The 27,928-nt window shown below is 39.3% G+C and overlaps 2 protein-coding genes across 3 annotated transcripts; one reads left to right on the top strand and one right to left on the bottom strand.

The window, feature by feature from the left end:
• Positions 1-14,992, top strand: adgra1a (adhesion G protein-coupled receptor A1a). Its single transcript, XM_056772102.1, has 7 exons — positions 1-277; positions 824-981; positions 6,534-6,661; positions 7,595-7,718; positions 9,144-9,295; positions 9,954-10,049; positions 10,233-14,992. Exons 2-7 carry the CDS (start codon positions 979-981, stop codon positions 11,689-11,691), a joined length of 1,962 nt encoding a protein of 653 aa, XP_056628080.1. The 5' UTR covers positions 1-277; positions 824-978; the 3' UTR covers positions 11,692-14,992.
• A 4,175-nt stretch (positions 14,993-19,167) lies between these two features.
• Positions 19,168-27,871, bottom strand: si:ch211-214e3.5 (zinc finger protein 518A). Of its 2 annotated transcripts, XM_056771700.1 has the most exons (3): positions 27,737-27,871; positions 27,551-27,666; positions 19,168-25,650 (listed from the first exon to the last, which is right to left on the bottom strand). In XM_056771700.1, the coding sequence occupies exon 3, from the start codon at positions 25,630-25,632 to the stop codon at positions 21,280-21,282; it is 4,353 nt and encodes a 1,450-aa protein (XP_056627678.1). In that variant the 5' UTR covers positions 25,633-25,650; positions 27,551-27,666; positions 27,737-27,871; the 3' UTR covers positions 19,168-21,279. The 2 variants fall into 2 exon arrangements, with proteins under 2 accessions (XP_056627678.1, XP_056627679.1); XM_056771701.1 differs by having other exon boundaries at positions 27,551-27,806.
• Between the last annotated feature and the right edge of the window lie 57 nt (positions 27,872-27,928).

Here is a 27,928-nt window from a genome sequence, read left to right as displayed (position 1 = left end):
CACTCTCTCCCACAGCTTGGTAGAGCCCACGCGAAAGTAAAAACTTATCAATAGCCTTATGAAGGGACAAGACATTTTTGCCAGCGATTTGGCCTACGGTGTTTTTGGGAACGTGCTTTCTTCCCCTTTTATATAGTATTGCATTCACAGGAGGTATCAGGTTGGGTATTTGTCTTCCTTTGAGATGGAGTATATCATTTGCGCTCGTGCTCGTCAGGTCTATCAGATAACGGGACGTAAAGATGGGGTACGACACCAGTTGCTCTCTTTAAAATAGGTAAGCTTATATGCAGTCAATATGATTTTATTTCCCTGGGCAGTGTGTTTGTCGTTGAATGCAACTTACATCGTGTCGTCCTGGTGCTGTAAATGGTATTCACAAAACAGGGTAACGTTAGGCTGGTTTATGAAATGAGGTAACCTATATGCGTTCATTTAAAACATATTCTTTGACTATGAAAGATTTGTGCCATTTTGTTACAATGTCAGGGGTGTTGTCTTCATTTGCTCACTCACGTTATTAAAAGCAGAGTAACGTTACGGTAGCCTGAGACGTTTCAAGGGGTGCTGAATCGCACCAGGAATGCGTTTAAAATAATTATTGGTCAACCTCCGCCCTTAATATGCCACCCAATTCTATTTCTGGAATGCAGGTGCCTTAAAACTTGCACCAGCGATATTTCCGAAGGCTTACGTCACGGCAAAACGCGTGAAGAGCAAGCGCACGTGCCTTACGCAAAACGGCGCAAATGACTCAGATTCTGACTTTTAACGACACTGCTTTATGATGATGTTGGCTTTGTTTTTCTCTCGCATGTTTCAGGACCCGAGCGCTGGACAATGACCCCCCGCAGCCTGTCGGAATGCCGTTTCTTTCCGAGTGCACAAGGGCCACGCGACAGATGGCCACATCATAAGCGACTGTGATACTCCATTGACACCATTGCACTAAACCTGGACCATAACTTTGCAGATCTGATGGTGAGTTAGTGTTCACCAAAGTGTAATTATATTTAATCGCAGGTTGGGACTGTTGACGTCACAAGAAACTTTGCTGTGTAGTCGTGTCAAGAAACCAAAGCAACGTTTAGTGATGAAATGAACAGCATGCCTCTCTATTTAGTTTTAATGACAGAGCATTGAGTTTAAACAAGCATGTGTGTGTCTCGGAGTATTGACAAGATGCTTTGTACGATATTATTGCGATGCTTCACAACGGCACATAACGCCGAGAAGGAGAATATATATCGTGACGTATAACTTGCTCAACTGCAAAAATGTACTTTGTTTAATTGCATTTAGTCTATGCGCTTAAGGCATTTTGTCTTTGAATCCTTGAAATGGGTAGGGATCGTGTGGAAGGGATTTAGTCACAAGGTACCGCACTGGTGGATGTGGATGCTGGAAAGCGCGTGCAATGAATATCAATTGTCGTTGTCAGCTAATCATCACAAGGGACTGTGGCGTGTCCGTGGCCTTGGTTATTGGCCACGGCGATGTTGTCTAGAATTTGCTTTCACGTCAGTCTGCTTTAATGCATGAGCTCATCGCCGTTTTCTCGCGGGTGAATGACGTGGGGAGAGATTTTAATTGTATTGCACTCGTCGTTGCCTGCTGCATGACGTTTGTACTTCTCTATGACGTCTACTGTCGCAGTTTCCTCTTTTCCGATACCCAGCCAATCAGATCATCTGTGTTAACAGCCCAGGCAAATGCTTTTTTTCCGCGTGCACTGAATGCACGTCACGGCATGGAGAGTGCCTTTAGTGCTTTATGTGTTTAAGAACCAAGGACAGCAACGCGGTCCTTGGCGGTGTTAGGCATTGACTTGATCTAATCTTTCAAGAACACACAATCTAACATCTTTTAAATATAGTCCATTGGGAAGTTTTCTCAGCAACATGTTGAGAAACATACATTTTACTCTGGTGTTATATGGATTAAAAATAAGCAATAGAATTGAGGAAGTTATACAATGGATGATATTTTACTGGTTTCTGCTGTTTTTGTGATTGAGCATAAGAGAAAAAATAAGAGAGCGAAAGAATGTGTGCATGTGTGTCGGAAAGCGACTTTTAAACATAAGCTTTTACATATACAGCAGGAAGAAGACCATTTCAAATATTCATTTAATCTATATTTCTAGATATATTGTGGCCCTTTCAGTCCAGTGTCTGTTGAATTTCAACCAAATCAAACCTCAGGAGTGACATAATGTCACAGCAATGTGAAAGTATGACAGCATGACGAGACTCGTGGAAACTGAGAAAAATCGAGGTTATTACACCTAAAATTATTGTACTTTACCTAAATGCATGTACAAATATTACAGTTGAATTGCTTAAAAGTGAATATGAACTTGTTTTCTTTGCAGTATTTGAGGTCTGAAAAAAACAGAGCGTCTTTTCGGTTATTTTGACCAATTTCTCCTATTTCCATTTTCTGCAAATAAATGCAAATAGAAGGAATATTTTTATTTGAAATTTGGTAGAAATTTTGTAAGCTTTTCACAGAATAAAAAAAGCCTTTTACCTACACACATACCAACTAATATAACATTTTAAAAGGGGCTGTTCTTGATTAACAGCGGCCACTAGTGTTGTATTATAGATTTGCCATGAATCTCTCAGTCCAAACAAGACGGTGGCCACCACAGTACAAAAAGATGTCGATTTCATGTTGACACAGGGAAGAGATCGTACTGGCATTAGAAAGACTGTAGAAAGAGTGATGTGTTATTTATTACATAAAATAAAAGGTCTGTGGATTTTAAGTAAAAAAACACAGGATAAAAGTCAGGCAGGAGCTATGACCTGCGCTAATATTATAAAGACCTTTTAGCAGAGACGCGTTAGGACCCGCAGTACTAAGGCTTTTAGCAGATATACTCACAGATATCTATGGAGATATATTCCAGCAGAGAGTCGTTGGAGAGAAAGATTGTCTAGGTTGCTTTGATTCGGATAAGTATGTGAGTAACATTGTTTTTTCTTGTTTGTTAGAACCATGATATGTTGTTGTTTTTGTTTTAATATTAGCTGTGTGACGGAGCAGTTTTGAGCGTAATTGTTTATCTGGAATCGCTTTAATATTGTACTGGATACAATATATAATACTGGAGTGAGAGCGCGTTTTACTCTCTAACTCAATGATGAATAAACGTACATTTAATCCGCGGGTCACATATACGTTACGAACCGTAGAGCCCGATCCGTTTTGCCACTATTCTGCAGGGGAGAGGGAGAGGAAACGTGCATTGTAGAGTTGTTTGTCCGTTAAGAGCTGCTGTACAAAACATGGCGGCAAATTTGATGTATGTAGGGCCGCTCTGTATGTAGATATAAACAGCTTCTAAGATATTAGAAACATAACAGTTCATTACTTTAGGTCTTCATACACCAATGAAGAAAAAAAAGTATAATATATTGCATTTCTGTCAATAGATCCTCCAAATAACCCAGTACTGTTCCTGTAAATCTGCAAACTGTTTTTTCCTGGCTGTTTATTTATATTATATACATATGGACATATATACATATATGTTTGTTGTCTTTGTTATGTCTATATATTTACATTGTTTGTGTGTATGTTTGTGAACTGTATGTGTTCCTGTATATGGACACGGCTGAAACAAACACAAGCAGTCATATTCTGTTGAAATGACGGGTCTGTTCACTGGAGCAGACTGATTGACCAAGTTTTTTTTCCTCCAAGATGAGCATGCTCACTGAAGGAGAAGCCAAGAACATTCTTAATGCTCAAAGATGCATCAAAATCCTTAACATGGTGGAGTCACCCAAATTATACAATTAATTTGAACAGATTTCATGAGATTGAACAGATTATCATTTTCCCAGACTTGGTGGTGAGAAAAGACAAGTGTCAATCACATTAGCCCCAGAAAGTATGAATGTGCCCCAATCAATATAAGGGCCATAGACTGATGGCATTTTATTAATCGTATTAAATGGAAGCACAGCGTGTCTGAATGCGAATGCAGGTTGACTTAGTAATGGTAGCAGGCCCTTCGTGTTGTTTCGGTGCCTCCATTTGCTTCAGAATTGGATCTGTCAGATCTCATATGATCACCTTCTCAAACCTCCCAACAATTTGTCTCTCAATAGGATATATTTTGAGATTGATTTTAGATGTCATGTTTTATCAACCCTAACATTCACATACTTGACTGGATTTAGTTTTGTACTGGCCAAAGTCCAAATGGTGATGTGATTTGCATTTACACTTCTTCCACTGCAATGTGGTCTTCGCTGGACTGGAACGTTGTTAAAAATGCATTCTTAGCAGAAAGAGGGTTAGGGCTCAAAATTATAGCAGTGCCTACTGAGTGAGCTGAGCGATGATCCCCTTCCTCTCTGCATGCTCATTGGTCAAGACCTGAAATGGCATTTCTTCAGAGCTCACTCACTTGTTCCCTGACCTTTTTCTGCTTGGGTGCTGATTGGTTAAACCTTGTGGTGTTCATGTTTTTGTTACTCAGCTAATGTAAGGTGGTCTAGTGGACCCATAGCATTATTTGTTTTTTAAACCAATAAAGCCGAATACAAATCCTAATTATTTAATATATGTTTAAGTTTATCCCAATTGTAAGCAATATAAACAGCATATCATTTAACTCTGTTTAATTTCATTTTTAGAAAATTTCAAAATAAGTCTATGATATGTTTAAAAACATGTTTGTCTTGAATAAATATAATTGCATTACAGGTCCAGTTTATGACCTCCTTAAAGTCTTTAAAGTCTTCTTACAAGCAAATGTATTTAAAAACTGCTTTGACTGATCGTGTAATATCGGTTAAATGTCCGACAAGTTATACTAAAGGAGTGATGAACACGGTTTTCAATAAAACCCACCCTGCAGAGACATTATTTGAAATTGCAAAATGTTTGTAGTTTTTTCTTTAGTTGGTTGACAGTTATTATATCCATATTTTGTGAAGTACAAGCTCTAACTACAATGTATCCCAAAGCCTTTAAGGGATAGTTCACCCAAAAATGAAAATTCTGTCCTCATTTACTAATCCCCCATTCACTGCCATATTAAGAATAGTAGAATTTGATAAAGTGTTGGATCAATCTGAGGGTGAGTAAATGAGGACAGAATTTCCATTTTTGGGTGAACTATCCCTTTAATAAAACATAATTTGGATGCACAGTTTGGTATTACCTCCTGCTATGCTTCGCACCACTATAGGAGGTGCTATTAATCAGCATTAACTTTCTGTGCAACAGTGGTTCAATGTCTGGGGTCATTAAAGATACGGTATCTTTGCTGAAGAACTGAGGTCAAAGGATCAATAATGTGACGGAGAGCGATGCTTTATGGGAAACTGATTAATGGGCGGCAATTGTGCTGATCCCACCCAGGATTGAGGGCGAACACACACCGGGGGAAATGAGGCATAATTGGTCCAAGTGCAAGTGCAATTTTGTCCTAATTACTTTGAGGCTAAATTCTTCCATTTATATGGAATTAAGTTATATTCTAATTATTCAAATTAAGCAAGGGCTACATTGGTTTTCATTGCAGGGGTTTCATTATATTGTCTATTGTGTTTTTTTTTTACATCTAAATGCCTCACATAGGCCCTCCAACACAGGCCTGTGGGTCTACTGCCAAATCTGTTATGAGAACAACTCAAATTTATTTCCTGGTTATAGGGTTGTGCTTTTATTTTGAAATAGGAAATCTGTGCATTCTTATGATTGGTTTAAGGGATGGGTGTTTTAAATAAGGTGTCATTTCAGGATGGAGAAAGTGCCTATTGTAATGTAGTCTCCATTACATTTTTATTATTATTTTTATTTAGGAACTGCTCTACACTCCACATTTGGAGTGTAACGCAGTTCCTAAATTGACATCAAGGTGAAATCTGCTAATATTACAATGAACTTTGTGGGTTGAAAAATATGCAAAATTACTATTATGACAGGCTGTTTTGTAAAGGCATTAACAACAGCAGAAATTGGATTCAGCCCAAGTATTGTAACGGTAAATATTGTTTGGGAATTGTATAAGAATATATGACAAAATACCATAAAGTCTTCTTGCTCATATGCATTTTTATTAACTATGCATTTGTGAGATTCTATTATCTGTATTCAGCATTTATTTTCTTTCTCTTGTTTTAGCAATTCTGTTGAAACAGCCTTGTCTTACTTTTGTTTTGTGAGCGCCAAGTTGAGAACCACTGGTGTAGAGAGTATTCAGTCAGTTTAAATGCAGAGACATCCGCCGAGATGTTTGCCGAAGGGGAAGAAGCCCTTCAGACACACAACAAAGGGGATCTTCAGGCTGGATGATAAAATAGACATGCCGAAAGAGATTGATGCATATGGGGGTGTAGTCTTTGACTCAGGGACAAAGCTCTCCTCATCCATTGTTTTCGTTGTTCCAGTCTCCCCCACCCACTCACCCTAGATGTTTTACTGGTCCGTTTTACAAATCAAACTGCTTTATTCATGTCATGTATACCTATCATCATGTACTTACCAAGTTCTGATTGTCTTTACAGGATTTAAAGAGGGTGTTGTCTTTCCCTCCATATCCAGGGGATTATCTGCACCCAGTGGTGTACGCCTGCACTGCAGTGATGTTGCTTTGCCTTTTGATTTCGATCATGACGTACATTGTACACCACAGGTATGTGTTTCATGACGCCAAATACTGTAGTATTGTGAAAAAACGCTTTGCAGATTATTTTTTAGAATCAGTGATGGACTGATATTGAAATTTGATTGTTTACACCTATTTCAGAGGTTCTTAACCTTTTCGACTCCATGGCCCCCGTTGTTGTCAACAATATTCAAAGCCTCCCCACACTACTGATAAGAGATGTCTTGGTTTTAAGTTTTTTTTATGTATTTTAATGCTCATTTTGTCTAATTTTAAATTATTAGTCATCTTGAGCTCCCCTTAGAAGTCAGCTGGCCCCCCCTGTTGATATCATTATGAATTATGAAAATATCACGGCAAAGACCATGTCTGAATCATTGTTCTATCATTATATACATGAAAACTAGTTTTATCCCCAGATATAATGGCTTCAGACCACCATTTTGAATTAATACATCTTGTGCATATTAGACACAAAACTGGAGAATACTTTCTTTTTTATAAAAAAAATTCTGATCTGTCTCCCAAAACTGACGTGTACTGATTAAGGGTTAAATCTGTATAATCTATTGCTACTCTTCAAGTCAGCACCAAGGTTCGTATTTTTGTGGCCAACAATAAACCATCTCACCGGAAGGTCACCGTAGGGAATGTTTGGGACAGTCTGCTACGTTACTATCATGATCCTGAGTCAGACCACCAGTATTTATAGTATCACACCCCTAACTGTCAAGGATAGTCTCAGTGAGTAATGCTAGCATTGTGAAGAGAAGCGCCGCTTCTGACCCCAGAGGGACAATGCCAGATTTAGTGTGCCACACTTCTTTGCAGAGCTACTTTGTGGTCAAGGACAGAACTGTGCAAGCAATTGCTTTTTTCGCTAGTAAGCCTTTTAGTTTTTTACCCGTGGCTCAATTGTCTGGCCATCTGATGTGAAGGCGTACGTATGTGTGTCTGCAGCATAATCCGAATCAGCAGGAAAGGTTGGCACATGCTCCTAAACTTCCTCTTCCACACTGCCGTGACGTTTGGAGTTTTTGCAGGAGGCATCAACCAGATCAAGTACCCCGTAATCTGTCAAGTGGTAAGTCTCCCCGTTTTCCACCTTGTTTCTTTGGCCTGTGTTAACTACATTTTCTATGCCCCGTGTCTGTGGTCTGAGTCACTAACATATGGCCTCCTTGACTCCTGAATTGGCATGGCTGCCATTTACTGGGAACTGAGGGCTCTGTTTGGCAAGGTTTCCCATTGTTGAGAGGCTAATGTACTGGGGCACTAACTGGGGCACTAAAATTGCTGTAGCCTTTCAAAATGTCGCACTTATTCGTTCATCACAGACAATTGCCAGTCAGGACAAGTGAGTCAGATTAATTTGATTATGTTTATAGCTGCATGCTTATTGAACATATTTTTTGACCATGGCAGTCGGGTCAGCATCAATTAGAAATCACATTTATGACAAGATGTATAAGAATGCATTTGAGAATATTATATATTATTGTAGATAATATAAGCGACTATAGTGTTTTATTAAAAACAATAGACTCAAAACAGCTGACATATCATTAAGCTGATATCTCTGACTGCTTAACCAGAGACGCTGTAAAAAGGTCAATAAACAAACACACTAAACAGTTGACTTCTATATTAATGCAGCAAGCTGTGATGTTGCTTGGCATTCGGAATTGGCACTTCTTTCTGCTATTTATAAGTGCAGGACATTTATAAATGTGTCACAGAAAATTGCACATTTTTGTGATCGTTGATGTAAATAGAAAAAATATGCCACACTCTCACAGCACATATTTTATATTCAGCACCCCCAGATGTAAGGCTCCAGGTGTACGTGTGTTCACGACTTGCTGTGCGTGTGTTCACTACTGGATTGATTAAATGCAGAGGTCACATTTCGGGTATGGGTTACCATATCTGAAAAACAGATCATTTTCACTTTTCACTTTCACATACAACTCTTACAAAAAAGGAGTCCACTACAGTTTTGCCTTTAATCAGCATTTCTACATGTATTGTGACCATTTCAGTCCGAAAGTTGTGTAACAAATCAGCCATATTCCATCAAATATAATTTTTTCAACTGATCCTAAAATACATTGGTATTGTGTTATAAGTATGAACTGGTTTTCTTTGATGTATTTAGGATCTGCAAACATCTTTTTTTACATTACGCAGACGAGAAAAAGTACTTTGAGAAAAACAAATAACTTAAGTAGTTTCTACATTTATTCTGCGGCTGTTTATGCCGTATATGGTTGGTGAGTGAGTTGTTGGATGCAGTAAGTGTGCATTGGAGCAAGGAGGACAATGGCATGACCTCGCTGTCTGAGGAGGATTACCTCAAGCGCCCCCCTTCAGCTCATCCTTCCTCGCACCATCAACGAGGCTTTGAACACACACACATCAACAGACGTGCTTCAGAATCAAATTTCTGTGCCCATTACACTCTGTGTGAGTGAGCTTTTAATGATTATCGTTTTTCGTTTGTTGACAGGTTGGCATTATCTTGCACTACTCCTCCCTCTCTAGTATGCTATGGTTGCTGTTCACTGCCAGGAATATCTGCAAAGAGGTGTCAAAGGCTCCGCCCATACCTCAGGACAGGGACCCCCCCACACAACCACGCCCTAAAGCCACTATTATCAGGTAGACAGCAGGAATGTCCATGCATTTTCTAACAAGCACAGGGTTGAGAATCAAGAACTCGATCTTTTTTTATTTTAAAGCTAAAGTCTGTAACTTTTGTCTCTATATCATCTATGAATCATCTTTATATGAAATATAAAATTGCAGGTTACATCACATATTGTACCATCACAGGTCATAAATCATTAATATTATCTTGCCTTTTCTAATCTGGGTCATGTAAGAAAGATTTTTGTTTATTTTCACCAAAGAAAGTTACAGATTGTGGCTTTTAAGCTACAGAAGCCATATGATTTTCCTGAGGTTTGTGATGTTTGCATTCTTTACGGTCGACGAAACAAAATTTTGCCATATACTGTAATCATCAGATCCGTTGTCATGACGATGTCTTTTTATGTCGGCTTTGTATGTGAACTCTCAAGTGTGCATTGTTACTCGCCGCTGTCTGTGTAACATAGATGCGCTGACTTGTAACAGTAAGACTAGAAGGTATAAAAATGTAAAAAAAATCCTCAAATCATTTTGTAATTTGACAGTCTGGGTGTTTTGAATGCAATAGAATGGCCTTCCACCCTCTCTCCCTCAAAATAACTGAACACAAACCTTAATAGAACAAAAGAAAACCTGTTTTTTCCCTTTCTCCTCTTTGACCTCTCAGGTTTTATCTTGTCAGTGTTGGGGTACCCCTTATAATTGTGGGAGTTACGACTGCTGTTAGCTTGGACAACTACGGTAGCAGAGATGAAGCCCCATAGTGAGTATTCTTCTTGCTTTTGGTGCCCTGTTAGCTGTCAGTTTTACTGTTTAATCCGTATTAGTAAGCCAGTAAATATCTAGTGTCAGTGATTGTGGGGAGGAGTATCTTAATCGGTCTGTAATTAGATGTTGAGTAATAATGACACTGACAGTTTAATCATGGTCTCTGTCTGTGATGCAGTTGCTGGATGGCCTGGGAGCCCAGTCTGGGAGGCTTCTACGGTCCAACAGCCTTCTTGGTCTTGGTCATGTGCATTTACTTTCTCTGCACATTCGTGCAGCTAAAGCGGCACACGGAGCGCAAGTACGAACTGAAGGCGATGACAGAAGAACAGCAGCGTCTTGCAGTAGCAGAAATCGGCCACTGCCATGCAGTCAGCGGAGAGCCAGGCGAGCACGGCGAGCATACGGGCTGCACAGCTATCACTGCCTCCATGTTGGCCAACGAACACTCTTTCAAAGCTCAGTTAAGAGCCACCGCCTTCACACTTTTCCTCTTCCTGGCCACCTGGGTATTCGGAGCCCTGGCTGTATCACAGGGACATTTTCTCGACATGATCTTCAGCTGTCTGTACGGAGCGTTTTCCGTCACGCTGGGGCTCTTTCTGCTCATTCAGCACTGCGCGAAACGCGACGACGTCTGGCATCGCTGGTGGGCTTGTTGCCCCAATAAACCAAAGGTGGAGGTAAACGGTGAAGCAAATGGGAACGCTGGCCCACCCTCCCAAAGTCACAGCCATACACCATCCCACGGGCAGAACCAAATCCACTTCCAGGTGGACTCATCCTGCCCGGGTAAACCTCTACTCTCCCCGCACCTCCACTCCCCATCACTGCATTGTAAATTGGGTACCCTTCCATCCACCCAGAACCTCACGAGCACCTGCTGTGCCACCTTGCACAGTCCCTCCCCAATGCTAGGGAACTCCCGCCCACACTCTCTCCCTGACGAACTACCCCGCCCAACCCTTCCCCTGCAAAGCTGCCTAAAGGACAGGTCAAAGACTCGATCCTTCAACCGACCTCGCCCCTGCCTCAGGGACTACTCGTGCCACATGACCTCCACCAGCCTGGACGGTAGCATGCATAGCTCCCACCTGGACAGCCCTCACAGCATCCACCTGGACAACCCCCTCACCTGCCACACCTCACATTTGGATACTCTGCTTTCCTGTCACAGCCCCCACCCCGACAACCAGCTGCGATGCCCCAGCCCAAGTCCTCGCCTCGAGAACCTGGCCTCGCACGGCCTGCACGACGGCCTTTCCTGCCACTTAGACAGTCAGCTCTCCTGCCACAGACACATGAGCTGTGCCAATGTAGACCTGTTCTCAAGCATGTGCTGCCCCAATGTTGACCCCTATGTCAGTTCTTGCCAGGCAGAGGATACTGACACAGGGCCGTTGATGTACAATTGTGCCAAGATGGCCCAAAAAGAGGAGGAGGCTATGCTGCATTTGGATATGGCCCCTCCACGGGCATCTCTGTCTTGCTCCCAGGCCATGCTCAACAGGAAGGGCACCCTCAGCCGGAGAGGGACATTGAGCCGGAACAGCAGTCAACATGAGGACTATGGGCTTACCTCTGATTCCACAGGTAACATTAGGACTGGACCTTGGAAAAATGAGACCACTGTGTAGGCCTGTTTCTTGCCTGAGCTAAACTACTGTGTAGTCCCAGGGCTGTTACCCAGAAGCCCTCTCTCCTCTTGAGCTAAGCTACTGTGTAGTCCCTCTGCTGTGACTGTCTTCACCACCGTATCTCATCTGTCACTAAAACTTCTCTTCCCCTTTAAGGAGGCATTAAAACCTCTGCTTAGCTGTTCTCTGATGTAATGTCGCCATTCATCTCGGCTTCATTTGGTTTTATCCTCTCATCATTTTGAAGTGACAGCAAAGAACACGTGCCATGCTTTTTTATTTAGATGATCTTTTTTAATCAAACTGATTTTTGTACATGTATGTGATTTGGATTACATAATGTGCAATTATGTCATTGTGAATGTGTGTGTGTTTAGTTTGGGAGAAAAGAGTGCATGTCTTTATTTGTCTGCACGTGTTGACACGCTTGTGTGCATATCACAAGATTTCCATTTATTCCTCTCTTGAGGTACCCAAATCTTCCACATTTCTGGGTCACGTTAAAAATGTCATCAAGTGGGGGAAACACCAGCACTTTTCATTAACAGATTTTCACTATTAAAGAAAGCTGTGATATATAACTCGGGAGATTGAACAAAGCATTTAATTTTAAATTCAAGCCTTCTGATTTACGTGCCAAATATTACAATATTAAAACAGATCATTTCATGCTGAGAAATGCCCTATAGTAGCAGGTAGAATGTGTCACAACTGAGCGTTAGTTTTTTCATCTACAGACATAAAAACAGCAAATATTCTCCCTGTGTTTCCATGGTGACAAATCGCGGAGAGAGTTTTCCCAGCCAAAATGCATTTTGAACTGCACATGTGATGTACGCACACAGCCTATTTGGTTACTGACAATTTGGTGCCAGTTATGTTACGTTTACATTAAAGGGACGGTTCAGGCAAAAATAATTTACTCACACTCGAGTTGTTCCAAAACTGTAGAAATGTCTTTGTTTTTTATGAACCGCTGTGATGTCATCGTTAATATTCGTTACTATTTATCACGTTTAATAAAATCTTTAGTGAGGATGACTGGCAAAGACTGGCTCATGAATTCTAAGACTAGAGTCACGAGACACCACACACTGAACGATTTTATCTAAACAACGCGTCGCCTTGGAATTATGAGGTTCTATCTGTGGTCTGAGAGTTTTGAGAAATTGAGCTTTAAAGTTTTTGGATTTCATTTAGCAAAAATTATATGAGGAACAAATATCTTTTATACATGAAAAAGACTGAGACCCTTATTGTATTCAAAATGTACAATATCAACATTTTCTGAAATTTGTAAATGTTTTTTTTTTTGGAACAGGTCAAAGCAGATAGAACCTTCTGATTCTGAAAAATCACTTTTGGTTTAGAATTATAAGGTTTTATCTGCAAAACATTAATTAAGGCAATACATTTTTTTAGGAACACAAACAATTTACTTTGTTATACATATTACTTTTAACATAAAATTATTGTATAATAATGTGTAAAAAAGGTACATTTACATGTTTTTTATGACACTTATTTCATATTTTAGAAGGCTTTTTTCTTGTTCAAGTTAAGCGTATAAGGCTGTGCTAATTGTTGTATCGATGTTTTATCCACAGAAGGTGGGGAAGCTATTAGGAAGCTAGCGCTGCTGGCTAGTGTTGTCTATAAATATAAAAAACGAATCTCCTCTACTAAACCTAAAACGCAACAAAAATACTGTCGTTTGAGCTGCTCTCATTGACAGGAGCATGAATGAAACCTTGAGGTTTCTTTTAAACATTGTTTTGCTGCATTGTTTCCTCAGATATTCCCCTGTCACTGAAGAGTCCGTTCACATGACAAAGAAAGCTGATTGGTGCTAATGTGTGCATTCAAAGAGCTGTTTGGCGCTTGCATATAGAACCTTATAGCGCCAAATTATAATTAGATTGTGTAGATAGAATCTTTTTGTTTTCTTATAAAAAGTCCCAAAATGCACACGTATAAAAAAACAGCCATAAGGTAAATAAGTGCTCACAGAATAAAAATATGTGAATAACTCAATTTTGACCAAAATGTCAGATTGAACCTTATAATTCTAAGGCGACGAACGACTGAGCACAACTGGAACAGAATAGACACGATTGTTGGTTATGATGAAATTCCATTCATAGTCATAGTGAAAATTGTTAAATGTGTACCCAGCTTTAGAAACGTATACAGATTTGGAACAATTTGAGGATGAGTCAATGAAGACAGAATTTTAGTTTTTGGGTGAACTGCTCCTTTAATGGCCTTACAGAAATCGTCATGTCCTTATGTTATGTATTAAATTGTTGTTCACAATAATATAGGACACATTATTTGCTACACTGAGCTAAAGACATTAATGTGATTGACAGAAAAACATCTTTGCTTCCTGGAAACACTAGCGCTTCTAGTGACCTTACTTGTCATTCCTCATTATACGTGTTGGAAGCCAATTAAGGAGAGTTTTACTTCTGACATTTTAATAAATGAGACCGTTTCTCATTAAGAGTTTGTATCTTGCCACTGTGCACACACAGAAATAAGTTTTTAAATCATGTGTCGTCTTAACAGCAAGCTGTGAAACTAGCTTGTGGATCTTGTGGAACTAATTTCAGTGCTCATCTGGTCTAGCGGTAAGAGAGTTGGACTAGTACTCAGAAGGTCGCTGGTTCAATTCTCAGTGCCACCAGGAAATGACTGAAGTGCCCTTGAGCAAGGCACCTTACCCTTATTTGCTCTGCAGTGATAACTGCACTGCACCCTACTTGTAAGTCGCTTTGGATAAAAGCGTCTGCCAAATGAATAAATGTAAATGTAAATGAGATGGTCTAAAACCGTGGGATTTTGTTTTTCATTCAGAATACCAAAAGAAGTACTGAAGTCATGCGGACATTTGGAAGATTTTTTAATTGTGTTGTGTTTCTTTGTGACCTCAGGGATTGTGTTGCAGTTTTCACTAATGAAATCACACAAAAATAAATTTGCATGCAATTGATATAATATCCCAGAGTGTTTCACCAAATTATCCAAGAACTTAAAAAAAGGAAATGCCCCGCATCTACCAAGCCATGCAGGTTTGTAGCATGTGGATAAGTTCTCCCTTAAAGCCCTGACAAATGAAATTTGTCTACCTGCCTTACCATATGTTGTACTTTATATTTACTCACCTGACCCACCTGTCATTTATAGCATTTGAGAGAGCAGCAGTCATCTTGGTCAGTACATGTGATTTGTGCTCCTCTGACCTGACCCAAAGGCAGTTTTTTTTTACATTTGTCACAATTTCCAATAAATGTATTTTATCACCATATGTTGTACTTTTATTTCTCTTTGTGTATACTTTTATCCTCAACTAAGTTTAAGAGATGTGCAAAATGAAGAAGTAATTTTGGTACACATCTTCTAACAATGGTAAATTTGATAAATGAAATAATAGGGAGGTGTTGCCATGGTAACTTTGGTACAGTGGATCATCTGTGGATCCAGTGATCCATTTCAGTTTTCGTACAGACAGTCATATTTCTCAATTTACAGAAAAAAGAAGAGTCAGAGTGATCTGTGTAGGTGATTTTCAAACTACACCGGGTGCAGTGCGATGCGACGCAAACAAAAGGACAAAAGACAACAAAATGCTTTAGAACCCATTATAATTAAAAAAATGTGTCCACACTGGATGGGGCGCGGTGTGAAGCGGCAATCCCATTAGAACAAGCAATGTGTCATGTCCCGTCATGTCGGTCACCGTTGACACAGTGTAAGAGTTACAGAAATGTGTTTATAGTTAATCTTCCCTCTGAATGCGGCACCTATAAAACCAATCTTGGACCAAAAAAATCAAATGTGATGTGGTTTGAAAATAGCATGTTCTTTTTTCATGCCCTTTTAAAACCAACAATACAATTTTTTAGCTCAAATTATACGTTGCCATGACTCTGAATAAAAAATTAAAAACTACACTTAGACCCATTTTTCACCTAATCCATCCCAGGTGGATGCCAATGTGTTTTTTCCAATTCATCCCTGAATTCAACAATAGAGGCAATTGGCCTTGTGTCGACATGAGCTTTGCGTGGCTGTGTATCTGACAGTATTTAGAGCTGCAGGGCCTTGATGTTTGTTATTTATCATTCCACCCCACGCAGCTGATCCCTCCTCACGCATCCTGTTGTCAAGGACCCTGACATCAGCTCGGAGCTGTAGCGACCAAGAGATGATGAAGAATCGGCAGCCACTCTTGGACATCTGGGAGAATTTTTAGCAACAGCTGGCTGAGGTTTGGAAACTTTTCAATGTCTTATAAGGAATGTTTGCTGTGCATTTAGAGGCACACAAGGTTGGGTTGATCACTAGTCATGATAATAAAACACAAAATGACAAAATGTGGCTTCAAAAGAAGCATTCAAAATGTACAGTCTATCACTTCCGCCAATATGGATCAACAAGGCTAAAGGTCCAATATTTGAGAAATGTCCATTTAGTTGCAGAGACCAGTCTCAGACTACTGGCTTTTTAAAGGAGGGGGGGGCCACGCCCTGACTTCCTATTTTAGTGAACTCATCCAAGAAAATCAACTAAAGTTGTTCATTTCAAGACACTTCACTGACCAACAACATAATTCGTATCAACTTCACAATTAACTTCACAATTCACTGCCATCTGCTGGAGGAAATCAACACGCCATTAATACAATCTACCTGCTACAGGTCGTGTTTGGACTTCTATATCAGACAATGGATGACTTGCTGGCAGTGCTTATGGGTTTTTATAAGTCTGTGTCTCTGCCTTTCCTTTCTCCTTGTATGACAATCCACAGAGCTGTAGATGTCGACTCTGACACGGAGTCCTTAATACAGAAATTAGTTTGAAGATTAAGGAAGAGATTGAGCCTACTGTTAATGCTCTCGGAAAGGTCTCTGTATTTAAGTGCCACTAAAAGAAATACAATTACTTCACCCTTTGATCCATTATTTATTTAGAGTTTCATGAGGCTGCGTGACCTATTTATTTTGTGCCGTACATAGAGGCAGGCGGATTACTCAGAGTTTCTCCAGTGTGCCATTTCTGGTTTAAGAGGTAATGGACAGAAAGCGAGTTGGGTGACATATGCTGTAAGAGAGAAAGGAGAGTGAATAAGAAGGTACCAGAAAGGAAAAAGAAGATCCATAGGTGGGCTTGGGGGACGCTGGAAAGCTGGAGAAGTAGACAGTAGGCAGGTGTTGTATAAATAGCCACCTTAATAAAAGATTATTTTCAACATTTTTAAGTTCTTGACCATGTCATGTCATTATATGACTTTTTTGAGTTTGTGTCAAAGATCCCCGTTATATTTTAAAAATAGTTTGGTATAAGATTGGATTTTTAACAGTGAGTAAATCCATAACATTATTCCAACACATCTTAAGGGCACAATAACAGTCAATAGAATAGTAATAAGCAGATTTTTCTTACCTCCAATCAATAAAAAAAACATTAGCTGTGACTAGCTGTCACTGCAGAACAGGTGAAAAAGTTACATTACTTGCATATTATAGTTTCCCGCTGTAACATTAAAATACTAACTGAACCACAACTGCTTGTCTCTTGTTTCCCTTTACTTCTTTTCTCATCTTGGTGCATTAATGCTTCATTTCTCTTGGAGTGGGTTGCCATCCCTCCTCCCTGCAGGCCACCTCATGTCCTGAACCATTTCAATGGCAGGAAGTCAGAGGCACTCTGCAGACAGCACTGGTACAAGCCTGACCTATTTTATCCTATCAAAGCAGAGAAATTGTTGTGTACTTGCTTGCACAGCGTGGGTCCACGTTCTAATGAAACATAGCAATGAATATCAGTGGATACAATTAATCAATCCAAAATCAAATTGGTCAGTCTCAGTCTGTGATCATTTTAATTGTGTCATGTGGTCCACATATGAGGCTCCTCTAATACAACGTTCCATTTGTGCATTTCTGACATCCTAATTATACTCAAGATAATGGTGTGTGGCAAATCAGCATATGGGTAGACAATCTGCTGTAATTATTTTGACAGAACCTAAGTAGAAATGAGTAGAAATCAAACATGAGTTTTATTTAAATTTGATAATTTCATAAATTAGATTGTTTATTAGTTAATTAAATAAAGCGTCCTGTAAGCTATTTTTCAAATCTATTTTGTCGTGGTAAAGAAAATTATTCCACTAAAAATGTGAGGAAAACAATACAATCACACATTTGTTTATAATATTTACAGCCGTGAAAAAAATTAGGAGACCCTGTTTTATAATTTACTATTTAGACTATAGGTACGTGCTTAATTAAAATTATGATTTTTGTTCAATTTTGTGAACAACAAACAATTTTTTTCCCAAATCTCAAATAAAAATATTATTTCTACTTTTATTACTAACTTTTATTGTTTCTACTGAATTTATTTGCAGAAAATAAAAACTGGAGAAACAGGTCAATATAACAGAAAATATGCTCTGTTTTTTTAAGACATCAAATAATGCAAAGACAACAAGTTCATTTACACTTAACATTTGTTGCTACATGTATTTAGGAAAATATAAACAATTATTTTTTTATGTGATAACCTTGATTTTATCACAGTTTTCATGTATCGTTTCATGCAGTCCGTCTTTTACATTTCTGTTGGATGACTTACGTCACTCCTGAGGTTTGATTTGGTTGAAATTCAACGAACACTGCACTGGCTCCAATACATCTAAAAATGCAGATTTTTTCATATTTTTTTGCATGGCTGTATATATACGCTACAAAATATGTGTTAACACAGTGTCAGATGTCTATACTGTTAATATGGATTGCAGTTTTTTTTATTCATGACTTGGCATAACGTTTACTAAAATGGTATGCCATCATGATCATCTTTCATGCATCTGTTGTCTTCAGAAAAGTGATAAATTATTTTAGAATACACAGGACTTGTTTATGTGTAAATTAACCTTTAAAGAAATGTTCCCTCACAAATTACCTTTATTCATCATGCACTAACCCTCATGTCATTTCAAACTGTATGACTTTTTCTGTAAAACACAAAGAAATAATTTTGAAGGACCTTGGGCCCGATTTGAATTTCACTGTGAGTACACAAAAGCAGACATTTATCAAAATATATTATACTGTGTTCTACAATTGTCCAAAGTGTAAAGGTTCTGAATGACATTAAAGTGAATAGCCTATATAATGTCAGAACTTACTCATTTAATGTATCATAAGTATATATATATATATGCAAATGTAATAACATAAAAATACCATTCTGTTAGCTGTACCAGAGTTTCTAAATTTGGCCTACAGTCCACATTATAAGTTAATGAAATACTGCCACCTAGAGTAAGAGTAACTAATAGCATAATTGCCCTAAAATAAATACTTGCATTCAAATGTCTGTGCTGTTCAGTTCAGTAAATTCAAAAGCAAGAAAGGTAAAAAATGCCAAACATTATTCAGTCACAAAACAAACATATTCTTCAAAGATATTTACATTTATTAAAGAAGGATCTGCAAGGAGGTAAATACAGTACAATATAGTGTGAACCTGGTGCATCACATTTTAGGCACTTAGCATAAAAAAATAAACTTGTCTCTCAGATCCAATAAAACCTGTGACATGGGCATTACAGCCAGAAGGAAACACTTTTTTTGACTCGGGACAAACATTATTTGGTTGACAGGTGACTGAGTGAAGACTATTTTTGCTCCTTCAAGGCATAACACATTACTAGTTTCACGCTGGACCATTGAGCTATTAGTCAACTGTTATGGTTTGCATAAACAATTCCACAATTTCACTTGTATAACAGTGATTGTCGTGTTACAAAGATGGTGAGAGACAGTGAACATTAATAAAACGAAGTAAAAATTTTCTAGTCCAACAACACAAAGTTCTCATGTAACCAACTGCAACATTAACTGTCCAAACAGGAAACCAAAGCTTTAGGGAATGACCACCGATACATTCTACAACTATAAAAACACTGAACACTATGAAATGAAGGACGGATTATTACCTCTCTGCCATCAAAGCTTCGACACTATCAAGCACCGTGGATTAAGATTTACTGACCAACATATTAAAACATCTCTCCTAAAATTAAGATCTAAAAGAGATTATAGTGTAGTCTGCTAAACAAATAAATGAAAATGTAGCAGATCAGATTACTTATGAGTAGTCTATCCAGAATCAACACAGGAAAATAAATTGGGTTGATCGGTTTCTCAAAACCAATAATTGAAATTACCTTAAGGAAATTAAGTAATGCTTTAGCCGGCTGTTTTATGGATTATTTCTGTCACATGGTGCGACTGAGAACTTGATATTGGTGCTACCGATAACAAAAATGTATCAGAACATCCTGGTTTGGGGAGTCTCCGAATGAATCACAACTTTTAATATAAATGTTGAGCAAATCAATCAAAAACAAAAACCAATGAACTCTACCAAAGAATGGTCACAATTTAACCTTTGAACTCCACTAAGCACACAAGAATCTTACAAATCTGGATTTAACCATGAAAAGAAAAAGACCCCCTTTCAAAACTTTGAGGCAGAACGAGGCACTCAAGTATCACAGAAAATGAAAATACAGTTAGTGTTTGGTTGGATATTCGAGGTTTGTTGGCTTACATCTCAATTAACCCTGTTAAATGTTTAAGTAAAGCATAATCATACACATACAGGTGCATTTCTTCATTTGAAAATAGGAGAGACAAGGAGAAAACAACTGAACTAAAGTGATAACTAACAGGTGTGGCCACAGAACAATGATTACAGAGAACTTTTTTGCACTTATTATAAAGTCCATTATTGCTACTAAAATGACCAGGGGTCTTTGTTGATGTAATGACGGTAGGTGCATGGCACCAGGAAAGCAAAAATCCGACCTAAAGAAACAACATGAGAACTTTTAAAAACAGCGTAATATTGGCAGACCACCTCAAAGGACAAGTAATAGTTTTAAGAGGGTGGCTTCCACAGGAACCGGTTGGTTCGTTTTTAGTCATGTTTGTCATAATTCCCAAATCTTTTACGTCCATTCATTCTGAACAATTCTACATCCAAAGACATTAATGGGAAATCAAAACGTGTTCAATAGATTCCGTGACCTTTTACAATGTAGGTATGACATATGCATCTACAATCAATCACAGCTTCATATTGAAGACAATTCTTTATGGACCATTCTTTCAAAGATTATGGAATTACCTGAGAAATCTGTTCAATTGTCTGCGTTAAAAGAGGTCTATAAGAGACAGCACCTTCTTTTCATACCAGTGATCTTTCTGCGTGCACCAAAAAAAACATACAGTGTGTCCAGTTTTCACAGTTCCGTTCTATACATACTCAAAAGTTTCCATTTAAATATACAAGGGTTAAAATTATTTACATACGAACTGCTTGCAGGTACCAAACTCTCCTCTATTACACTATACCCTTTAAAAGCTTCTGGAGAAAATCTATGGAAAATAATATTGACAGGTTTACTGTATCTTACGGTAATATTAAAAAAGGAAAGGATAATAAAAGCGGTATTCTACAATGAAGGATGGCATTTAAGCCCATTCCAGGGGCTCTGTAGGTGCATTAGAACAGTTTATTCCAGTCTCTTGTCGCTTCCATAAGATGCCGTTGACCATGGCCGATCCAGTCCTCTTGGTTGCTGAAGACTCGACCACAAAACCAGCAACAAAATGTCGACTGCTGCTCCAAGCCGGCAGATGAGGACCTCACAACCTCATACTTATTTCTGCTTGTCTTTTTTAACTTAAGTTTCAAAATGAATCTCTCCGCAACGGTGCGTCCTGCCGGCCTTGGTCTCGCACCGGCGTTGCTGCTGGAAGCATACTGCTTTGAAAGTTGGCTCAGCTCAGAAAGGGCTTCAACTGTGCTTTGTGATAACGCCACTTTATGAACCTCTCCTTTGTACTTGTTCACTGACCTCATGATGCTGGTGACCTCAGGGATGTCTGCATCAGGGTGGTTCAGCACAACCACAGGCTGGTTTCGACGGGGATATTTGATTTCTTGAAGTGGACTAAAGGGACAGAGCCTCAGCGTTCTCTCCACGTCTTTCCCGGCCGGCTCCCAAATTGAGGTAGCATCTTTCTCGGCCGCCGACTTGTTAGAGATTCTCCTAGTTTTAGGAGCACGCTCTGTAAAATCCTCGAACAAAGTCTTTTTCCTCCTCTTCCTTTGTGGACGGGTGGGACTGGGAATGAGTGCCGCTTTTTGTAATGCTACATTATGATAACCTCTGCTTTGAACATTTGATTGGGATACAACATGTTTCATCTGTGCTGGGATGAGTTTGAGACCTTGGGAATTAGACGTCAGGCCTGTTGATGCGTTGGTAAAAGAATTATGGGAGGACATCAGCAAGCAAGGCGACTGTAAAGAGCTAGTGGCAAGGTATACAGGTTTCTTGCCTGCGGCGTATGGAGCTGTGGTGAGAAATCTGGTGCCGTTTGGACCTCTTACAATCTTGAGGAAAACTCTTTGCTTGCCGCCCTCGTTTCCTTGGTTGCTCTGGTTCGGCGCTTTCCCATCAGAGTTACTCAAAAGCACACCTGACTTAGCTGGAGAAATGTATCTCACCAAGTAAGCTTGTCTCCCAATTTGCAAGGAGCTGCTTTTATCTGCTGCTTTCACGGGCATGGCCAATACAGGACGGGTTGATAGAACAGTCTTGGAACTTTCACCAGACTCCGGGGTGACAGGAACCGGTCTCTGAACTAAATAACAAGTCTGTTGCGTGTTGTTCACCTGGTCTTCTGATGAAGACTTGACAGCACCTGATAACAGAATAGGTCCTTTAAGAGAAGCAGCGTTGACGAGGAAACGATTTCCAACGTTGGCGGATGTTTGACCTTTGGCTTCCAAGCTTGAATTATGTGCAGCCATTCCAATCCTCCCTCCATTTAACGTGAGAGCTACTCCGGTGGTCCTATTGGGTGTTTCGATCCCAGGTACATATGAAACGTTTATTTTAGGAGAACAGGACTTGGTGATCAATTTAAACCCGGCGCCACTTTTAAGCTGAACCGGCACGGCATACGGAGTCTCCGATGTTTGAAGAAACATCTGCTGTTTTCCTTCAGGTGTCTGCAGGATCCTAAGTGTGGTTTTGGTTGGCTTAACAGATTCATGTGCTGAATTAGTCATTCTTTCCTTTTCAAGTTGCTGACTGATGATGGCATCCGAGTGCTTTTCAAGTATCTTGCCCAAAACAGCAGCGCTGTTCAAATTTGCAGGTGCTTTATCGCCCACGAGGGTGCAGTCTTCTTGTTTCGTGTCTGACACAGAAAAATCTATTTCTTTTTCCTCAGGAAGCACAGGAACTAGCGCATCGTCAACAGTAGCTATGCACTCATCAACCTCGATATCACTATCTGACACACGTTCTAACTCTTTCTCTCCGCTTTTGGCAACGCCGTCGTTAGCACCTCCCTGTCTGCTACTTTCAACTTCTTCCAATTTTTCGTTTGGAAGAGGAGATGCAGGAAGGGTTAAGCTCCAATCGCCAAAATCATCCTCACACTCCTCATCTTCTAACATATGTGGTGAATCTTCTTCAGGTTGCAGTGACTCAGGCGAGCTGCCTGAGGTGTCTTTAGAATAATTGTGAAAACTGAAGACCTCTTGACTTGGAGAATTTAGGGAGTTATTTTCGACCTCTGCACTGCAATCTTTGGCATCACCTCTACTCATTTTAGACAGGCTACAATTTGACAAATTTTTATTAACGTCGGAGGACTGATTTGAGGCATATCTTAAATTTGTTGGAAACTTAATGTTCTCTCCAGCTAAAGAAAATGTCTTAACAGCAGTCGTCTCATTTAAGATGTGAACTTTATCGATATCCGAATCCTGCCCGTCTTTAGCCAACAAATCACAACCTGTGCTCTCTATGGGAATTTTAACACAGTCATTTTCCTCCACATTATTTTTACATGACTGATATTTATTTATTTTCTGGATAAGCGATTCCTCTGACATCTTACCAGCACTTATTTTTGATTGCTGGATATTGGTGCTTGTAGGTTTATCATCAACAGTCATTTCATGGTCCGAATTTGCATGGGAAATCGCATTAGAAATTTTATCATCAGGCAATTGTGATACAGAGGGTTCATCAGGGACTGAAGCTGACCCTACCGTTTTATCTTTAGAGGATTCTGTTTCAGTCGTTAGCGAATCCACTAGTAAATCCACTTTCCGAGGTATCTCGGAAAGTGGATTTACTAACTGGCTATCAATAGCGCCTCTTACACGTGAACAGAAAGACTCCTCATGAGGTGATGACCTCCCATTGGATTGAGTGCTGTGACAAAGGGAAACTGTAAGATTTTTTGATGCTGTAGAAAGTGTGTCAACATTCACGGAGGCAGGAGGGGCTTTATTTTCCTTCTTAACGCTTACTTTGTGCACCTCTATAAAGGAGAGATGGTTGCCAGTTTGATTTTCACATTCTAGTGACTCTTCCTTTACTGAAGAATTCAGAAGCTTTTTAGCACCAGTCTCATTTGACTCTCCAGACTCTAAACTGATGAGAGATCCTGTTGTTGATGAGAACGAAGAGCTGGGAGTACTGGTTGTTTTATCTTCATCTACACCAGTGTGTGCATCACAACTCACATTTTCAATGGACTCCTCCTGTTTTGCTGGTATGACTTTTAGAACCAAGTGTTTTTTACCATCTACCATCTTAAAGCCCATTACTTTAGTGGTGCAGTTGGGTGGAATAGAAATTTTATTTTTCACCATAAGAACAGTCAGTCCGTTACTGTTGTTTGGATTCAGAAGTTCTCTCGCGGGACTGTTCTCATGTTCCTGTAACTTTGGCTGTGGTGTTGATGATGAAATGGCGTGCAAACCCTGTGGCTCACTTTTAAGGGGAGACTTTGTCCATTTATTACTCTCTTTTGTAACCCCAACGGCTCTTTCAAGGAACTGTTGGGTCTCCTCCAAGGTTTTTTCAGGATTAAACAATCTGCCGTTATGATCAAGCAAGCCAACGCCAGGGAGAGAGTTTAGTTTTGACATCCACTGCGATTCTCTGGCCGCACCTGGAGGTGTCTTTTTGAGCAACAATTTTAGTCCAGATGAATTCACGACAGAATTGTCCTCATTTGCTTTCCACTTGTTTGTTCTATCCACCTCATCGCCATGTGCCACAGTAATATGCTTGCTAAGGTACTCTCTACGTGCTGCACTGTAGCCACAAAGTTGACAAGAGAACGGAAATGAATTCTGCGCGGAATGCACCAGGTTGTGCCTCTGAAGCTCTCCTTGCATTTGGCTCACATGTGCCGATTTTACACACTTGTGATTTCGTTCGTTGTGGTGATGAATGTGTTGAACGAAGGTGCCTGCATCTCTGGTTGAAAACTCACACTTTTTGCAGGAAAAATGTCCGTTAAGGCTGTGGCAGTTGGTGTAGTGCCTGGTGAGCCATAGAAGCGAATACTGCACCCCGTCGTTGCAGATCTCGCATGTGACTAAAGTGTTTCGATGTCCGATGCGATGCCGCTGAAGGGAAGAGAACTCGTTGGTGACGAATGAGCAAAGATCGCATGGATACGTCGGAAGGGTCCCTATGTGAGCACCTTGAAAATGTTTCAGCAAGTCATTAGGGCTGTAATGGGCGTCGTCTTTGCATTCAGAGCAACAGAAACTGAGAATTTTTCCAGAGAATATGGCACCTTGTTGCATTTTACACTGAGACTTTCCAGGAGCTTTGCTGTCTGCGTGAAGATGAGCGGTACCTGACTCCTCAGGGACTGTTTCATCTTGGTCAGCATGCTCATTGTAAGAGCCTGTCTCGGGAAGCTGATGTGCCAACTCAAGAGGCAGAATGTGTTCCAGTGACATGTCATCATCCTGATTCTGGTCATGGCTTTCAGGGGGATCATCTGATGCTGTCAGGTCAACCTCCATGCTTTAGAATAAAATATCCTGCAAAATTAAAAAACATGTATTATTAGTAATATTATTAACCTACATTATTTACTATGCAGTTTTATTTTGTATATTTCTCAGCTTTAAGGGGAAATGTCCACTTAAGCTTCTTTTTAGGGTTCCACTGTGCCTTTATTTTTCTATGACATAAATTATTTTGTTTCAACTGGACAGCAATACAATTACCTCAACATAATAAGTTGCCATCAAGTAAACAGTCTCTTCTGCATAGACTTAAACAGATAATAGTAGTATATCTAAAAATTAGGCATAAATGTTGTCTCGTTATTTGACATTTGTGTCAAGATAGCAGAGTAGAAACATGTTTCTTTGTTTCAACTCCACTATAATTTAATTGTCATATTTTGAACAACTGGTTGTTGCCCTATAGACAACTTCGCAAGATGTAAACACTGGTCCATCAGCACTCGCGTTATTATTTTGAAATCTTACATGAATAAATAAATATTCAAGATATTCGTTTAACATTTTGATGCATTCATAAATGTGCTGCTACTTGTGTTTTGTTTAACCTGTTTCTTGTTTATAAGTATTAAAAAGCTGAAACAGCAAGTTATTTTTGACAAGCTTTTTTCGTCTTCTGAAATGGTCTATAACCTTTTATGTACAGAATAAGCATAAGTCTGAATCACTGTTTCTGTAATAGCATTGTAATAGCACTTCAACAAAGTGTTAGCATATTGCATAATTATTCACTATTTAAACTATGTCAAATATACTAAAACATTACTTTTTCATACATGTCACTTATTTGTAGCTTGTTTTGGCAGTCAACTACAACATCATTCAAATTGCCATCTTTAATATCAAGAATAAAATCAAGAATCAAGAAAGCACACGCAGAGTGCTTGTGTTATAAATATTGTTAAAAAACAACTCGAAAATGTATGTAACGCATTAGAACTATGAGATTTTTGCAGAATGTCATCATGCATAAGCAAAACACTTGTATTTGATTTTCTCAAAGATGGAGTTAAATATATTTAGGTATTTCTGAAGACCTTTAAGATAAACATGGTCAATAACAAGCAAACTTAATTTCAGTTTAAATTAATATGTTTTCATAATTATTTATTCCTGTATGCTGAGCTACCTTCATGCATAGCTTTTCTTCAGTAATTTAACCTGTTTTTTTAATATTGTACATTATATTGCCAAAGCAAACTCAAAAGACTTCCATGTTAACCCAAGACATCAAGTAATGCCTCACTTATGACAACATGTCAAGTGTACACCCAAGTTGTAAGTGTAAACTTCATCATTACGATCCTAATATCGATATGCATGTCCATGCTTTTCATTAATAGCCTAAATAAACGTATATTCGAGGTCCAGACCTGCTTTATTGTCCAAACTTTGACCAGGCTTAACATGCACTTAGCACATCAAACCTCTTTGTAGATGCTCAAACAAACTTTTCAAAAATAAAACATGCCACAAAGAAGCAACAGCAAACAACAACAAATTTTATCTGCAGATCATTAAAGTCAGTTATTAGAATTGACTTGACATTTACCAACTTTGTGCAACGCGGACTCGCACAATGCACAGGCAACTAAAGGAAGTGCCATGTCAATCGACTCAACGCGACAATTATGGCCGTGCATTTCTGGATGGAAACCGACTACTCCGCGTCTCTTTCGCCGATCACATCTACTCGTCATTTAAAGTAATTCGCCCACAACCCGGTTATTTATCCCGACAAACAGAAAAGCAACTCGCCCCCACCCACGCTAGACATAATCAAGCGATTTAAAGCAAAGAAGTCAGCGCAAAAGCGAATTCCTCCGAAAAGTGACGCGTACAATAGGGTGGTGTGTGAATACGTGATAACTTGAAAACGCCTTTTTAAATTGAGCAGTTTCGATAAATTTACCTCTTTTTTCTCTTTAGACTGGCAGGTCGGTGACGGCAGCCATGACAGTTCCATCCGGGTTCCGCTCGCCTCGCTGCGCGTGAGGCAGGAACTCGGAGCGGATGAATATGGATTACCTGCAAAGGCTCATTAGCTTGGCTTTACCAACATATAATTCTTATTTTCTGACAAAGTAAATTATCTCACCGAATTAAGACGTTACTCCTTATAATTATTGATTTAATTCCGATTAATTTATATAAAGTAAATTAAGATCCCGGTCGTTCTTTGTTCGTATTGAACAGCAGTTTAGTTCATCTTATAGCTGGTCATGCCTGCTGCTGTTGTGGACTCCAGGGACGCCATGACTCACTGTAGATCATAGAGCGCCATCTTGAC

This window comes from Triplophysa dalaica, chromosome 17, assembly GCF_015846415.1.
Source record: "Triplophysa dalaica isolate WHDGS20190420 chromosome 17, ASM1584641v1, whole genome shotgun sequence".
In the NCBI taxonomy this organism is placed as follows: Eukaryota; Metazoa; Chordata; class Actinopteri; order Cypriniformes; family Nemacheilidae; genus Triplophysa; species Triplophysa dalaica.
Note: the sequence above shows the minus strand (reverse complement) of the source record. Positions and strands in the feature narration are given on the sequence as shown.

Excerpts from the sequence above, each read along its gene's own strand:
- si:ch211-214e3.5 (XM_056771700.1), bottom strand. The coding sequence starts at position 25,632 with ATGGAGGTTGACCTGACAGCATCAGATGATCCCCCTGAAAGCCATGAC.
- adgra1a (XM_056772102.1), top strand. Across the intron at positions 9,296-9,953 it reads CCTAAAGCCACTATTATCAG|GTTTTATCTTGTCAGTGTTG; the intron begins GTAGACAGCAGG and ends TTGACCTCTCAG. Across the intron at positions 10,050-10,232 it reads AGCAGAGATGAAGCCCCATA|TTGCTGGATGGCCTGGGAGC; the intron begins GTGAGTATTCTT and ends TCTGTGATGCAG.